Raw genomic sequence first — 15,323 nt, 5'->3', positions numbered from 1 at the left:
ATTTTCACCAACATCTCATTTGTCTTTCCAGGTGGCAGCCTGCGAGCTGCTCCACAGCTTGGTGGTATACATGGTTGGGAAGAGTGCGCAGATGGTGGAAGGGGAGAACAGACTTCCTCCTATGTACAAGTTGCACAAAAAGCTGTTTCCTGTGTTGCTCCGTCTGGCCTGCGACGTAGACCAGGTACATATTTTCATGGGAAAACAAATGTAGATGGGATATATGTTGAATTTAACCGTTTTGATTTAGAGTTTCTGATCTGTTCTGCAGGTAACCAGGCAACTCTTTGAACCGCTGGTCATGCAGCTGATTCACTGGTTCACCAACAACAAGAAGTTCGAGAGTCAAGACACGGTGGCCGTTCTGGAGGCCATTTTGGTGAGTGATGCGTTGGGGACTTTGAAGGTTTCCTCCAGCTGGTTTTATGTGCAGCATTCTAACAAAGCTCACGTTTAGGACGGCGTGATTGACCCAACTGACAGCACCCTCAGAGACTTCTGCGGGCGATGCATCGAAGAGTTCGTCAAGTGGTCGATCAAACAGACCACGCCCAAGCAGCAGGAGAAGAGCCCCGCCAACATGAAGTCCCTGTTTAAGCGCATTTACAGCCTGGCTCTCCACCCCAACGGGTTTAAGAGACTGGGCGCAGGCCTGGCTTTCAACAGCATCTACAGACAGTTCAGGTATGACCCCGGGTTCTGCTGAGGGTTTCAGTTTTGTTGCTTTTTTGATCCAGGTATCTAAAAAAAAAACTAAAAAAAAACAGAAACTAATCTTATGTCTGATGTAAAATTGTTTTTTATTTTATTTTATTTTTTTACCTTCAGAGAAGAAAACTCTTTGGTGGAGCAGTTTGTCTTCGAAGTTCTCGTCATCTTTGTTGAAAGTCTGGCTCTGGCGCACTCGGATGAGCGATCCATGGGTATATTTCAGTACATTTTTATATATGCAGTACCAAAAATAGCACCACTCCTTAAACTCTGTGATGGCAAACCTAAAAAAAAGAGTTTCAAGTCTTCTGTAGTCTCAAAAGGGGTTTTCCTCAAAGATTTCCTTGAATTTAACTCCATCCGCCTTCCCATTAACAATGACCAACATCCTTGTAAATACTATTGTGCATGTAGTTGAGAAAGTTGAGATTTCACATGACTTCCTTTCGACAATGGCTGAAAATATCAAGTCTTTATCAAGATATATGAAAATATCAAAGAAACATTTAATCTATGGTTAGCAAAGGTCTGTCACATGGGACGGTACTGAAACATGTTCAAAGAGGAAATGTGGTCTCTGAAACAATCTTTCAAGAATAGTGAATTGAGATCACTTAAACATTTTAATAAAATCCAAATAAAAAGAAAATAGATATAGTTTATAAAGAGAAGATGACATATGCAAAGTATCTGCACATAAATTAGAAACAGCTGTGCCTTAAAAAAAGCCAAAGTTCTAATTTAATTTGTAAAAGACTACAAATTAAAGATTATCTCATTGGGATTTTTCAATGTTCTGTCAAGCAAGAATACGGTCCTCTTTGTGCAGACATACCCTTTGGACATGTGAAATGGAACTCCCTATTTGGTAAGATTCAAATGTTAGTAGTTTTATAACGGATCAAAAATCTGAAACCATTTCATTTTGAGCAAGGCACGTATTGGGTTTAGCTATCAAAACCCCCTGGTATTATTCCTCCAATTAGCTTATAATGAACATAAGTATGTAGGTGATGTTGCGTTTTATTCCAAATCCCCATATTTCCGTAATGTCTGTGTTAACATTTTTACCCAGTCTGATGAAAACTTGACAACTCGAAATGAAAACAAATTATGCTAACGGCGGAGACCTATTTAGTGATGACTTATTTAGTATTACATAGTTCAAGATAAAGGGAGTCCAATAGACATATATTCAGTTCACAACTCAACAATCCATAACAGGTGATGTCTCTTTGTCTCCAGGTACTGTGCAGCAGTGCTGCAGTGCCATCGACCATCTCAAGAGAATAATGAAACACAAAGCCCCCAGTCTCAATCAGCACAATGCAAAGAGACGCATCCCAAGGTGGGCAATCTGTGTACGCACCACTTCAACAAAGGTGGAGTGGTAGAGTTAAACTACATCGTGTGCCTCTCTCTCAGGGGGTTCCCGCCTGACGAGAAGCTGTGCCTGTCAGATCTGGTGGTGTGGCTGCTGGAGCAGTGCGGCCGACCGCAGACAGAGTGTCGTCACAAATGCATGGAGCTCCTCTATGAGTTTATTCCCCTCCTCCCAGGTGAGAACAGGAGCCTTGGAACTGATCATGCAGTAAATTTCTTCAAAAAGAAAAAAAAACTCCTAACTTTAAGTGGGTTGTGTGAATCAGGAAAGAAATCTCCGCCGCAGTGGTTGGAGGGAATGCTAAAGGATCACGGCATCGACTTCCTGATCTCCCGGTTTGAGGGTGGGGGCCTCCTCTCCCAACCGACGCTCAGGGACCTGACCAGCCCCTTCAGCGTCCGAGCCACCCTGCAGTGGATGGACCTACTGCTCGCCGTCCTCGACTGCTACAACACCTTCATCGGCTTGCACATCATCAAGCCTCAGCACATCCTCAGTAGGTTGTGTTCGTGTGACTATCATAGAAATACTTAATCAGTATAGTTAATATTTCCCTTATACTCTAAAGGCTCGAAAGACAAATCTAGCTTCCTGAAAGCCACACACTTCTTCTTGACGGAGCTTGCGAGTCGTGGCCTGGCGGCCGCAGAGAGCTGTTTCAGTCTCGGTGAGAGGACGTCTCACTTCAGCCCACGAGAGGTGGACCAGTACAACTACAGCAAGTGCACCATCACTGTCCGTCTACTGGAGTTTGCCTCTATGATTCTCATCAAAGGAGACCAAGGGTTTTGGAAGGTGCCGCTTGCTAAGTCACCAGGTTGGATTGTCGAGTTCCCTCTGACAGTTCTAAATGAGACGTTTGTGATGTTATTCGCAGCTGCTGGAACAGGAAGTGTTCTGCACAGTGTTTTTCGAATTGACCGCAGCAGTGGTGTGCGAGCCATCCACCGTGGGGTTCAACATGGCCGACGTGGAGGTGATGAGGAACCTGCCAGAGGTGTGCGTGCCGTTGCTCAAGGCTCTGATGGCTTCGCCTTACGGTGGCCGCCTCGAAAGCAGCTTGCGGACAAAAATCTTCCGTAAAAGGTTTCCACCACGCCAATGAAATGCTATGATTGTTGAGAAGATCAAAAGTAGGGGTGCACCGATAAGTCTGACCAGATTTTTGTAATTTTGAAAGCTAAGCAATCTCCCAAAATTTTATCCACCAATCATATCTACCTCTGCAAGGGACTTTTAGCAACTCTTCAGATAAGAAAAATTGGCATCGGTCAAAGTCTGGATCGCTAGTAAGTCTTAAATTTGAGTTGGTGACACCTGCAGAAACCCCAAATGAACAAATAAAAAATTTGTATAATAACCCCAATTTTAAAAATTTCGAGAGAACGCAATTGGCTGATACTTAAAAAACTAAGTTTGGTTACCAATAGTCACTCCCATTGTTTCCAACTTAGTGAGTTTGTTGCATTATTTAGTGACTTCGCAGACAAAAGAAAAACATTGGTATTGGGCAAAATCAGAATATGAAGTCTGGTGTTTTAAATAAATGTCGGCCAGAAAACTGCAGTCGGTGCACTCCTAATTGGGACATGTTGGATTCCTTTTAATCAATGAAAGTTTTTTTTCTCCTCCTGTTGTCGCCACAGTGTGGAGAAGCTGTGTGAAGTTGACCTGTACCACTCTGGGTCTCTCAGCCACCATGAGCAAATGGAAATGGTCCTTTCTTCCTGTAAGCAGATCCACAAAGCTGGCCTCCTCAGCTCCATTCTACACAGCCAGGTAAGAACTGGCTGTTCTCCACTGAAGATACAAAAGATATATTTTCAAAAAAAATTTTAAACCAAATGTAATTTTCAATTTTAAAAAATTTTGCTGTTTTTTTGCCATTAATTTCTAAAATGTGTAAAAAAAAAAAAAAAAACATAAAACACTGGCTTTTATTTCAACCATTCCTTCCATGAGTTGAAGTGAATTTAAAGTTGGAAAAAAAGGAGCTGTATTAATTTTCAAAGAAATTAGATCTTCAAAAACAGAAAATGTGAATAATCAGTCAAATCAATTTATCATCCAGCAAAATTTGTTATTGCAACAGGCCTAGAAATGACCTTAGATCCTCCATGTTTCTCTTGAAGGATTCGGCGTACGGCAGCTCTCTTGGCCACAAACTCCTGATGACGGTATATAAAGGCATAGCGCCGGGAGGAGACAGGAAGGCGCTTCCATCCTTGGACGTAAACACTAGGAGACTAGCGGACGGACTGCTGCAGCTCGCCTTTTCTATAAGCCAACAGGTTGGAGGCTCTAAGCAAATACTCAAAAAGTAGGGCAATGTTGGGTTACAGCAATGGCAGTCAGTTTTACCACAAGACTACTAAGGAATTAAACACTACCTCTCTGTTCAAAAGACATGAGAATGACTTGAGCGTTTGTGGTTTTCTGCAGAGTGAGCAGCTGGTGGAGTTGCTGTTGAACACCATCATGCTGTCGGTGCCGATATCAGGCGGTCACAGCCACAACTTCCTCAGCTTCTCCCATGGCGAGTACTTCTACAGCCTCTTCCAGGCCACCATCAACACAGAGCTGCTGAAAAATCTGGAAACCACCGTGCCATGCCTCATGAAGGCCTCCTCGGAGAATCCCAGCATGGTAGTTCATGTTTGATTCAGGGGCCTGGCTTCGAGCTCGAGGTTCCTGCAAAATCTGCGGTTAGACAGAAAGTACTCTGGGACATAAGAGTGCAGGAAAAGATTTGTTCTTGTTAGTTGGTTTCCGTACATCAGCTGCTGCTGTCGCTGTTGTTGTTTAGAGTGATGGGCTCTCTGTGTCCTTCAGGTCAGTGTGTTGCTGAATGGCATGCTGGACCACAGCTTCAGAGAGCGCTCTATTAGAAAAACCCAGGGCCAGAAGCTGGTGGAAGAAGTTCTGAAGCGGTGGATGAGTCTGCAGTCCTGGTGGGACGGACCCTCGTCCACTTCAGAGAGTAAAACAGCTATTCTCCTCTTGCTCTCCAAGCTCCTGCAGGTGAAAGAAGAACACCAAGTAGTCCAGTGTGAAGAGGCCCAACTTGTTCGACTTTGGCGTAACGACAATCTTCTTCTTCTCTGATTTAGATCGACTCCTCCGTTTGCTCGGATGTAGACCACAAAGTGTTCCAGCAGGTGTTTTCCACTTTCACTCTTTTGCTGGTCGACATGAATCTGCCTCTGAATCTCAAGGTAACACACGTTCACCTTTTCTTTTTCGCCCGGCGAGGTTATTAAACCCACGGACACGGAGTTTGACTGTTGAAATCTTCTCGCCTCTTCAGAGTCAGGCCCTGTTGGTGTTGCCGTTTTTCACAACACTGAAAGGCGAGCCGCTAGCTGGGCTGCAGAGAGCTCTGGACGCCGTGGTCGCCTCCCACTTCCCCATGCAGTCCGACGAGTTCGCCAAGGGCTCGCTGCACCGCAACAACTACATGGACTGTATCCGGAAGGTGATGTTACAGTTTGGAGAAAAACTACAGAAGCTTTAAAAAAAATGTCCAAGATGTCGTTTTTGAAACTTATTTTTGACCATGTACGATTTGATGCATCGTTTCTTATATTTTCGTGCTTTTCCCTTAAAATATTTCTCTCTCATCCAAAGATAATCATATATAAACCAGATAAAAAATAAATAAATAACAGGGTTGCTACTTCTCTACTGTTCTGGCATGAGGCTTACACTTTTGTCTATTTATCACTCTGCTGAAGACAATTCTAGAACAAAAAAGGTAAAGATATATGTGGAAGTTTGAAGGAAGTTAAAAAATACATATTCTGGCATTAGTCGTGTTAGATTTAATTTTAGTAAACTTAAAATGTTGTAAACAAGGAAAGTAAAATCTGATTTGAAATTTGAGAGTGAGTGTAAAGAGGCTTAAATGTTCTAGACTTGATGTTCGCCTTCATTTACCTCCAATCAACATTTGTCTTTCAGTGAAGATGGCAAAATAGGGACATCACTTTCTGTGCGTAAATTTCCCCAGCATTGCATAAAGTAAACCACAAAGTGATGACTAAGCAGCTTGTTTAGTTGTTTTATGCCAAAATATCACTGAACAAACCTTTTTTTTTTACTTTACAAAGTACGACTGTAATTATAAAAGCCAGTGTGCTTTCAGTGCGCTGAACGCAAGAGAAGGGGGGAAATAACAAAGGTAAACGTTCATATTTTAGTTGCTGGATGCCCTGGAGCTTTCCCAGAGTCCTCTCCTGCTCCGACTGATGGCAGGAGTTCTGTGTCGGGACGGGAAGCACATCATGGAGGAGCAGTTTCAGACATGTTTCCAAAGGATCGCAAAGAGGTAAGTAAGAGTTGGTAATGTGGGGGGGGGAGAAACTCTAGAACACCATCCACAGTAACCTGTTGTGTTTTATGAGGCGAAAAACACAATAGTCAAACTTTGAAAGTTAGACTATTGTGTGGAAGGTTAAAACAAAAACATCCGAACCGCTCCTGAGCCCAGCCTTTGTCCGTGCGTTGCCAGGGCGAGCGGTGAGCGGCAGCTGCAGCTGCTCAGTGCTGTGTATGAGGTGATCCAGCAGGGCGACGTTCCGGTAAGCTCCATGCTGCAGGGCCTGACGGAGCGTGTCCTCCTGCCTCTGGCCTCCCACTGCGGCACCAAGGCCCTGAGCGACTTCTTTGTGGCGAACGTCTTTGACATAATCGCCTTCCTGCAAAGCCGTTTCACAAAGGTCCGCCTATTAAAAATTCGCTTTCCCAGATTAAGATTACCAGAATTTTTATGGTATGTCTAAATGTACGCGCTTGCTTATTCAAGTCTAGTGAAGCCGCTTTCGAGATCCAGCTGCTGAGGAAGAATGGCTGCTACAAGATGATGGAGCTCCTGTATTCCCGCCTTCCCAAAGACGAAGTCTACTCGAAGGAGTCGCGCATCAACCAGGCCTACTGCCGCTTGGAAAAGACAGAGGGGAACGAGTTGTCTAAAACCTTGATCAAGTACAGCTAAAAAGTTCTTTCAGCATTGTTTTTTTTTCTTTTCTTTTCCATGAATGAAAGAATCCTTAAATATGTTCGACTCGTGCAAACCGCAGGTCGTGTTTTGAAGCCTTCACGGAGAACATGGCCGGAGAGACGCAGCTGCTGGAGCTGAGGAGAGGCTACCACTGCGCCGCATACAACTGTGCCATGGCCGTCATCAGCTGCAGCTTCAGCGAGCCCAAGTTCTACCAGGGCTTCCTCTTCAGCGAGAAACCAGAGAAGGTGCTCCAGTGTAACTGCGTGGTGTTTTATTTCAGGGTGTCAAAAGGATAGTGAATCAATATCAATATTGGCCCAAATTTCATGTCATTGCATCCACATTTATAGGTTTTAATATCTATTTAAATTGTGTTTATGGTTAAAGTTATTTGCACTTCCATTTTTTATAAATTTTTTAAAATGTGACCCAGCTTTTTTCTTTTCTTGTTTTTTTTTTTTTTTTTTGGGATAAATGAGCAATATTGTGATTACAAAGTAAACTAAATATATATTTTTTTACTCTCCAGAATCAGTTTATTCTTGAAAACATCATCGATGTCCAGCGCACCTACAACTTTCCCATTGAAATCGAGGTTTGCCATTTTGGAGATGATTGGACCTAATGCGCTCAGTTTCAGTTTATGTAATATAATTTTCGTCCTGCTCTAGGTCCCACTTGAGAGGAAGAAGAAATATTTCATGATTCGAAAAGAAGTCAGTGATGAGACAGGAGGTGGGACTCGAGCTCTTCAGTGTTTCTGAACTTTTGTCATTTCTGGCTACGGTTTTATTTCAATTCCCCTCATGCTCCTCAAGAACATTAACCAATTCTTGCTGTATGCTGTTGCTGTATGGGTTTCACAGAAGCGCCAGTATATCTTTCCTCCCAGTCCTACATGGCCGACAGCAGCCTGAGTGAGGAGATGAGTCAGTTTGATTTCTCCACGGGCGTCCAAAGCTTCTCCTTCAGCTCCCAGAATCCACAGGGACACAAACGCACCGCGGTGAAAAAGGTTTGGCCATTTATTTATTTTTATACCTCAGTTTCTGCTAAACATGTCCCAGGAACGCACTAAAAAAATGAAACTCTTTGCAAAGTTGATGCAATCTGCCAAATTTTGTGAAATAGAAAACTTTTTAGACAGTTTGAATAATGTGTTTCCTGTGTTTTGTGCAGGAAACTGAGGACAGAAGTCCTGCCCCGGATGGGATGGTGGATCTGGAAATGGATGAGCTAAACCAGCATGAATGCATGGCCACCATGACGGCTTTGATACAACACATGCAGAGGAGCAACATAACGCCTAAGATCGAGCAGGTCGGCTCGCATCAAAATATCACACGAATTGCCTGTAATAACGCAAGATTGCTGTAAAAGCAGGCACAGAACTTTGTGTTTATTGCGTCCGCTCCGTTTGAAACAGGGAACGACGCCTGACGAGCTTCCGCCATGGATGAAGTTTCTGCACGGGAAACTGGCAAACCCAGCGACGCCTCTGAACATCCGACTCTTCATCTCAAAGCTGGTCATCAACACAGAGGAGGTGAATGACACAAAGTATTCCATTTTATTACATTTCAACCTCAAACTTTATTGTATATATATATATATATATATATATATATATATATATATATATATATATATATATATATATATATATATATATATATATACTGTATATATACTATATATATATATATATATATACTATATATATATACTGAATAAAAATGCACGCCGATTATTTCAGCTTTTAATTTTTTGAAAACTACTTGAAATTGTGCATAATTATCCTTTCGCATTACGGACGCCCACAACTTTGTAACAACCTATCACTGTAAATCCTCACAGATTGCTGTAAAACGCTTGTAGTTGCAACACGGCAACGTGTGAGGGAAAAAATTCAGGTGGCGTAAACGCTTAGCATTTTACCGTATCAACCCAACGATTACTGGTTATCTTGCAGGTCTTCCGGCCGTATGCCAAGCACTGGCTCGGGCCGCTGCTGCAGCTGGTCGTGTCTGGAAGCAACGGAGGAGTGGGGATCCATTTCATGGTGGTGGATATCGTGGTCACAGTTCTGTCCTGGACCAGCTTGGTCACGCCGAAGGTTAGAGAAACACTTAAGGTTCAAAAGATCAGAAGTTGAGGATTTTAACATTTATATGTGGAATGAGGTCATTGAAACACTTCAAAGCGGTTTGATTGTGAAGCTGACACACGGGTCAAAATATTTTATATTGTGTTTCATTAACAAGAAATGTTAGATAAAGGTGATGTAATTACAGATAAGCAGCATAAAATACCTTGTTTTATTCATTTAAATGTCTTTTCTTGCTCAGAATAAAGACAGGACAGCCTTTCCTTGCCTCCTCTTAGTCAGAATAAATGTATAGCTAGGTTAGAAAATTTTACATATATTAGATTTTTATTGGGGCCTGCCATAGCAATGCATAAGGGAGCATTGAAATGCCTTGCAACGCAATAATGCGCTGAGGAGAGCAGAGATGTAGAAAACTACAGAGACGACGCAGTTCTACTAGGTTTTTACTAATTGCTGCTGGCTATTAATATTTAATCATTTCCAAGGCATGAAATGGTGGGGAAAAGATAAATAATAAATTTAGTAATAGCAGTCAGTCTTTCAGTCAGTTTGGCAATCACCTCAATAACGACGTCCATTCCAGGGAAACCCCAGAGATGAAGTCCTCGCCAATCGGCTGCTGGAGTTTCTGATGAAGCACAGCTTTCACCCGAAAAGGGCCGTTTTCCGCCACAACCTGGAAATCATCCGCACTTTGGTAGAGTGCTGGAGAAACTGCCTGCACGTGCCTTACAGGTGACACACTGAGCACGCTTTGCATGTCACAAGCTGCATTAGTCATAATTTTTAATAGAGGGGCAGTATTACGTATTTTCCAGGCACAATTTATATCACAATCAAGGTACCGTGTTGACTTTAGTGAAAAGGCTATCAATATAACTTTAAAAAAAGCTTGGCCTTAAATTTGAGGGGTAAGTTAACCCCTCAAATTCAAGCAGAAATTTAGATATTCAACAACGAAATGTAAGAAAATTATGGGAATCCGCATAAAATCTTTGTAAAATGATAGAATTTCTTATTAATCTTCATTAATTTTAAAAAATTTCTTTTTTCTTCCCCTCCCTAGCCTAATATATGATCGCTTTTGCGGCACCGACCCAAACAGCAAAGACAACTCTGTTGGACTGCAGCTGCTGGGAATCATCCTGGCTAACAACCTGCCCGCCTACGATCCGTCGTGCGGAATTGAATATGAGAGGTAGGATACCCGACATTTGTTCACATTGAAGTTGCGTTGCGTGTGGTGTTAGATTCACACCATGTGGCGCTTGTTGACCTATTAGGTCTCTCTTTTCTTCTTTGTGTTTTGTGTGTTCAGGTACATCCAGTCGCTTAGCAGCAACCTGTCCTTTACCAGATATAAAGATGTCTACTCGGCTGCGGCGGAGATTATTGGCCTCGTCCTGAAGAGCATGACAGAGACAGGAGATGTAATGACTTTATCTCCTTTTCTCTAATTATGTGTTCCTTTAGACATTAGAATATTTCGACTGATGTTTATTTTTTTATTATCCATCTGCTCACATAACAGCAACAGCAAAAACTTTTCAATCTTGCTGCAACCAAGATAACAGATCTGAAGAAAAAAGACCTGGATGACAAGTTCATCATCTGCTTGAATAAAGTGACTAAACACTTCCCTCCCTTTATGGATCGGTGGGTGAATGAATGAACAGCTGTGATCTTTTTTTTATTTATTTTCACATCAAGATGACTACAAGCATATATATACATTGTTTTTTACTTCCAGGTTCGTCAATCATGTGTTTTACCTGCTGCCGAAGCTGCACGGCATCTTAAAGACTCTCTGTCTGGAGTGCGTGCTCAGCCGAGCCGATGTGATCCCGGACATCTTTCTGCAGCTGAAGAGCTCAGGTTTCATCCAGATGATGAGCCACAGGTGGGTCCCAAACATCTGGAAGATGTCGCAGAAAGGTGTTTTTTTTTTTTTCCTCTTCCTGAAAGTGTAACCTAGATTGTGGGATTTGTCATTTAGTTTGTCGAGCTCGCAGCTGCTGAATTTATTTTTGCCTCTTTCAGGGACGAAGCGAGACAGAGGGTGTGTCTGGACATCATACACAAGATAATCGCCCTGCTGACTCCAGTGGAACTGCTGGAGCTCCTGGGAGCGGTGACGACGTTCGTCTCTCACCCCTCACCCATCTGCAAGGAGAGGATGTACGAGATCCTCATGTGGATCCAGGACAACTATGGGTCAGTCTTCTAGTGTGCAATGTGTCGAGGTGGATCAAAGCAAGGTTCATGATGATGCAATAGTGTCGTGTCAGGAAGTTCATTTGGGTTAAAAAGATTACTGTTGATTATTTTAACACTGAGGTAACTTCATATTTTTCACATTAATAAACTCAATTAACAAAGTTGAATCTTGATATTGATAAGAATAAAAGGTTTCTTTGTTAAAATTCCAATTTGAATGTCACTTGGTCTTAAAAATGTGCCATTTCATTCACAATGGGCTTAAAAAAAAGTCTTTAAAGTGTCTTAGTTTTGACTTACTGAAACCTGTGAGAACCCTGTCAAAGTTTATCCAGAGCTGCACCGGCAGCTTAGTGGCAGCTCTGGTTCAAATGTGTAAAAAGTCTTGAAAACTTTTCAAATTTAAACTTTCGAGTCTCTTTGATTGTTTGTGTTGATTTTTGCCCGTAGTGACGACGAAAGCATGAAAGATAAAACATCGCTGGAGATTTTGGATGCAGCTAAAGAAACTTTACTTCAAGGACTCTCAGAGGAAAATCAAGGCCTTCAGTGAGCAGCCACCAGTTCAAACTTCGGCCAAATGAGACACTGTTACTACTCCATTTGTCGGATGACTCGACGATCTCCCTTGTTCCCAGGCTTTACGTTCGTAACTTCTGGAGTCAGGAGAAGCGCCTCCCCTCTGCCACCCTGGAGCGGATGCTGACAGTGCTGCGTTCGCTGTACTCCTGCCAGATAGAACGCTGCTTTCTGAGCCTGGCCACCAACCTGCTGCTGGAGATGACCAGCCAGAGCCCCGACTTCACGCGGAACATGTTTGAGTATCCTCTGTCAGAGTGCACCTTCCAGGTCCTCGCACAATTCCCCTACTTCTTTTCATTCAGAATATCCAAATAGAGCTCCTAATTATGTTTTTATTCATATATTTTCTGCAGGACTACGTTATTGATTCAAATTGGCGCTTCAGGAGCACAGTGATGACACCCATGTTTGTTGAAACCCAAAGCTCTCAGGGCCAGGAGAGCACAGGGGCCTCCCAGTCCGGATCCATGAAAGGGAAACTCAGAGCAACGCAGACTTCTTTAGAGTTTAGCCAAACCCAGGCACCAGGTACTGCTGGCAACCTGTATGTTTGGCAAACAACAAGAAGTAATATTAAACTCAACATTCATACATTTTTTGTCCCTCCTAGGTCGCCGTACGGCCTACAACTGGCTAACTGGGAGCAGCGTGGACACACTGGCAGACTATTCGGCTAGCGCAGAGTCTCTGTCTTCACTGCTTGTGTTTGATAAGAAATCAGAGCGTCGGTCAGCGGCGAGACGACCGGTGGGAGAAGGCTTCGGCCTGAGGCGGCTGACGGCATCCACGGACGAGGTGGACAGTCGCACCAGAGGTTGGCTTTAAAGGAACCGGATCGAAATCTTTACCCACGTAGAACAAACACAAGGTCAAAACGGTTAAAACGTAGGAGTAATAATCAAATATAAAACTTGTTAAACACTGTTAAAATTTGTTCTCGTTAAAAAAAAAAAAAAACCTTTTCAGATATTTTCAGAATTTGCATTTATTTATATTTTTAGATAATTTTTTAAAATGCAAACGCAAAACTTGTGCTTGTTTGGATGGATGGATGGAAAACAAATTTTTTTAAGCTGAAAAAGTTTTGTTTTATAATAATAATAATAATATATTTTATTTATAATTCCTTTATATCTTGAGATATCAAAGGGCTACAAATAAAACAGCAAAAAAAACAAGCAATTTTTATCAATTGTAGTTGGTTGTAGACTTTTGTATTCTTTTGAATCTGAAGATACAAATAAAGTCTACCATTATTATCATTATTATTCTAAACTAAACCTGTTTTTACCCCTTGTTGTCCGCCAGCTGAAAACGAGCAACGGAGCAACATTCTGAGGTTGAGGCGCAGATTCCTGAAGGACCAGGAGAAAGTTAGCTTGGGTTTTGCCCAGAAAGAGATCCAACAACAGAGACAGAAGAAGGTCAGACCGAGATCCAAGCTCCTGACGGTCAAACCAGTTTATGTCTGCGTTTGTTATTTGCATTAATGCTGGCTGGATTTCTCCCGCAGGAAGAAAAAGCTGACCAAAGGCTGCGGAAGGAAGCTCAGGTGACTCTGTATAGGAACTACCGAGTGGGTGACTTCCCAGATATCCAGATCCCGTACAGCAGCCTCATCGCTCCCCTTCAAGCTTTAGCTCAGGCAAGGCTGTTTCTGCAGTGAAAAATCTGGTCAAATATTATCTTGTTTCTGACAATGAATATTTTTGCTCGTCCCTCAGAGAGACCCGATTTTAGCCAAGCAACTCTTCAGCTCCCTCTTTGCCGGCATTCTCCAAGAAATGGATAAAACACACACTCCGCAGGAAAGTGGAAGAATTAAGGAGGAACTGGTGTGCAACATGAACACATTCCTGAATAAGAGCACGCTCTGCTTCCCACCATTCATAGCATGCGTGCAGGTGAGAACGTAACAATGAAAAACGGTCTGGGAAAAAAAAAAAAAAATTTTTTTGTTCGAGGGACTGATGAGAAGTTGTTGTTTTAGGACATGTGCTACCAGCAGAGGGAGCTGCAGCAGCTGGATCCGTCCGCCGTCAGCTCCACCTGCCTGGTGAGTCTCCAGCAGCCATCAGGCATCCTGCTGCTGGAGGAGGGTCTGCTCCACGCCGCCGAGCCAGAGGAGCGCCCCGCTAAACGGGCGCGAGGACGACGAGAAATCCCGCCAGACACCAACAAATGGATCCACCTGGCCAGGTGAGCACAGAGGTAACAGGTTTCAGGCTGTCAGACGTCCTTTAAAAGTTGTACATTCACCAGCCTAAAAGTAAGGCCTTGAAATGTCTTAAATTCATTACAAAATCTGTAAGTTAGCCTTGAATAGGTTAATCACCGGTCTTAAATTTGGTCGTGGCACGACTATTAAATCTATATATTTTATTACAGACTCAAAACATTTGCATCTTCATTAGTTTCTGTGACTCTACAGCTAACTAGCTGCTTATAAACCCTGCTAGCTAGCTAGCTTTTTGCATCTGTCATGGGTTAGGGGAAATGTATCGGCAGTTCGCTAGGCGACGTTCATCTTCGCCACTGACTCACTTCTGTTGCCAGTGGCAATATACGTGATCCTACATGTTTTCTGTGCAAAATAGCTGGGCAATACTATGCAAAATGGGCAGTTTTCTTTTGTATATTCCTGGTATCGAATTTAATTCATAATAGTCTTAAAAAGTCTTAATATTTGAGTTGGTCAAATCCAGAAACCCTGGATTTAGAATAACCTAAATTGATGAATAGAAGAAATAGTAAAAAAAATGTTTATATATTTTTAACACATAAAAAACAATAATTACCTATGATAAATTTGCAAAATATTTCTATATTTAAAAAAAAATTAAGTTGGTTTATAAGGGCCCACTGGTAAATTGGCCCAGATTTTTAAAATTTTGTCAGATCCTGATTGGATGACACTTAACCACAATATCAATAATCACTCCACCATAGTCAACTTAGTGAGTTTGTTGTAATTGTTAGCGACTTTTCACACACAAAAAAAACATTGGTATTGGCCTGAATCAAAAATTTTTTTAAAGATCAATGATCGGCTAGAAAATTGAAATTGGTTCCACCTTTGGTATTCAGTCTAGACTGCCTTTTGAAAAGTTAAGCTGTAATGGTTTTTGGTTTGCCAATGTTGGCTGTTCTTTTTTGCAGACTTTACAGGGATCTGGAGGATTATGACGTTGTGCGCGGCATCTTCGGTGGGAAAGTCGGCACAAAGTCGATCACTTGTTCCGCCCTCCAAGCCGAAGCCAACACGGACTTTGCAGAAGCTGTGAAACTTTACAATGAGGTACAACAACCTCTGATGC

General features: G+C 42.4%; 1 protein-coding gene across 1 annotated transcript in view; it reads left to right on the top strand.

Moving 5' to 3' along the window:
- prkdc (protein kinase, DNA-activated, catalytic subunit) overlaps positions 1-15,323 on the top strand; it is a 34,823-nt gene that overhangs the window by 10,020 nt on the left and 9,480 nt on the right. Inside the window, exons 25-64 of the mRNA XM_055037580.1 lie at positions 32-184; positions 272-379; positions 458-684; positions 829-923; positions 1,957-2,059; positions 2,137-2,270; positions 2,361-2,591; positions 2,664-2,890; positions 2,973-3,181; positions 3,742-3,874; positions 4,228-4,386; positions 4,538-4,741; positions 4,928-5,116; positions 5,206-5,310; positions 5,403-5,570; positions 6,295-6,422; positions 6,606-6,813; positions 6,900-7,078; positions 7,174-7,342; positions 7,627-7,692; positions 7,769-7,832; positions 7,964-8,112; positions 8,277-8,417; positions 8,524-8,643; positions 9,070-9,213; positions 9,791-9,942; positions 10,274-10,405; positions 10,526-10,637; positions 10,739-10,863; positions 10,958-11,107; positions 11,248-11,421; positions 11,875-11,973; positions 12,063-12,273; positions 12,360-12,534; positions 12,617-12,820; positions 13,315-13,430; positions 13,520-13,651; positions 13,731-13,910; positions 13,997-14,205; positions 15,166-15,304. Coding sequence (XP_054893555.1) covers positions 32-184; positions 272-379; positions 458-684; positions 829-923; positions 1,957-2,059; positions 2,137-2,270; positions 2,361-2,591; positions 2,664-2,890; positions 2,973-3,181; positions 3,742-3,874; positions 4,228-4,386; positions 4,538-4,741; positions 4,928-5,116; positions 5,206-5,310; positions 5,403-5,570; positions 6,295-6,422; positions 6,606-6,813; positions 6,900-7,078; positions 7,174-7,342; positions 7,627-7,692; positions 7,769-7,832; positions 7,964-8,112; positions 8,277-8,417; positions 8,524-8,643; positions 9,070-9,213; positions 9,791-9,942; positions 10,274-10,405; positions 10,526-10,637; positions 10,739-10,863; positions 10,958-11,107; positions 11,248-11,421; positions 11,875-11,973; positions 12,063-12,273; positions 12,360-12,534; positions 12,617-12,820; positions 13,315-13,430; positions 13,520-13,651; positions 13,731-13,910; positions 13,997-14,205; positions 15,166-15,304 — 6,123 coding nt within the window. The remainder of the gene's footprint in view (positions 1-31; positions 185-271; positions 380-457; positions 685-828; positions 924-1,956; positions 2,060-2,136; positions 2,271-2,360; positions 2,592-2,663; positions 2,891-2,972; positions 3,182-3,741; positions 3,875-4,227; positions 4,387-4,537; positions 4,742-4,927; positions 5,117-5,205; positions 5,311-5,402; positions 5,571-6,294; positions 6,423-6,605; positions 6,814-6,899; positions 7,079-7,173; positions 7,343-7,626; positions 7,693-7,768; positions 7,833-7,963; positions 8,113-8,276; positions 8,418-8,523; positions 8,644-9,069; positions 9,214-9,790; positions 9,943-10,273; positions 10,406-10,525; positions 10,638-10,738; positions 10,864-10,957; positions 11,108-11,247; positions 11,422-11,874; positions 11,974-12,062; positions 12,274-12,359; positions 12,535-12,616; positions 12,821-13,314; positions 13,431-13,519; positions 13,652-13,730; positions 13,911-13,996; positions 14,206-15,165; positions 15,305-15,323) is intronic.

The sequence above is a fragment of the Poeciliopsis prolifica genome, unplaced genomic scaffold (assembly GCF_027474105.1).
Source record: "Poeciliopsis prolifica strain line A6 unplaced genomic scaffold, Auburn_PproV2 SCAFFOLD012, whole genome shotgun sequence".
NCBI classification, from domain to species: domain Eukaryota; kingdom Metazoa; phylum Chordata; class Actinopteri; order Cyprinodontiformes; family Poeciliidae; genus Poeciliopsis; species Poeciliopsis prolifica.
Note: the sequence above shows the minus strand (reverse complement) of the source record. Positions and strands in the feature narration are given on the sequence as shown.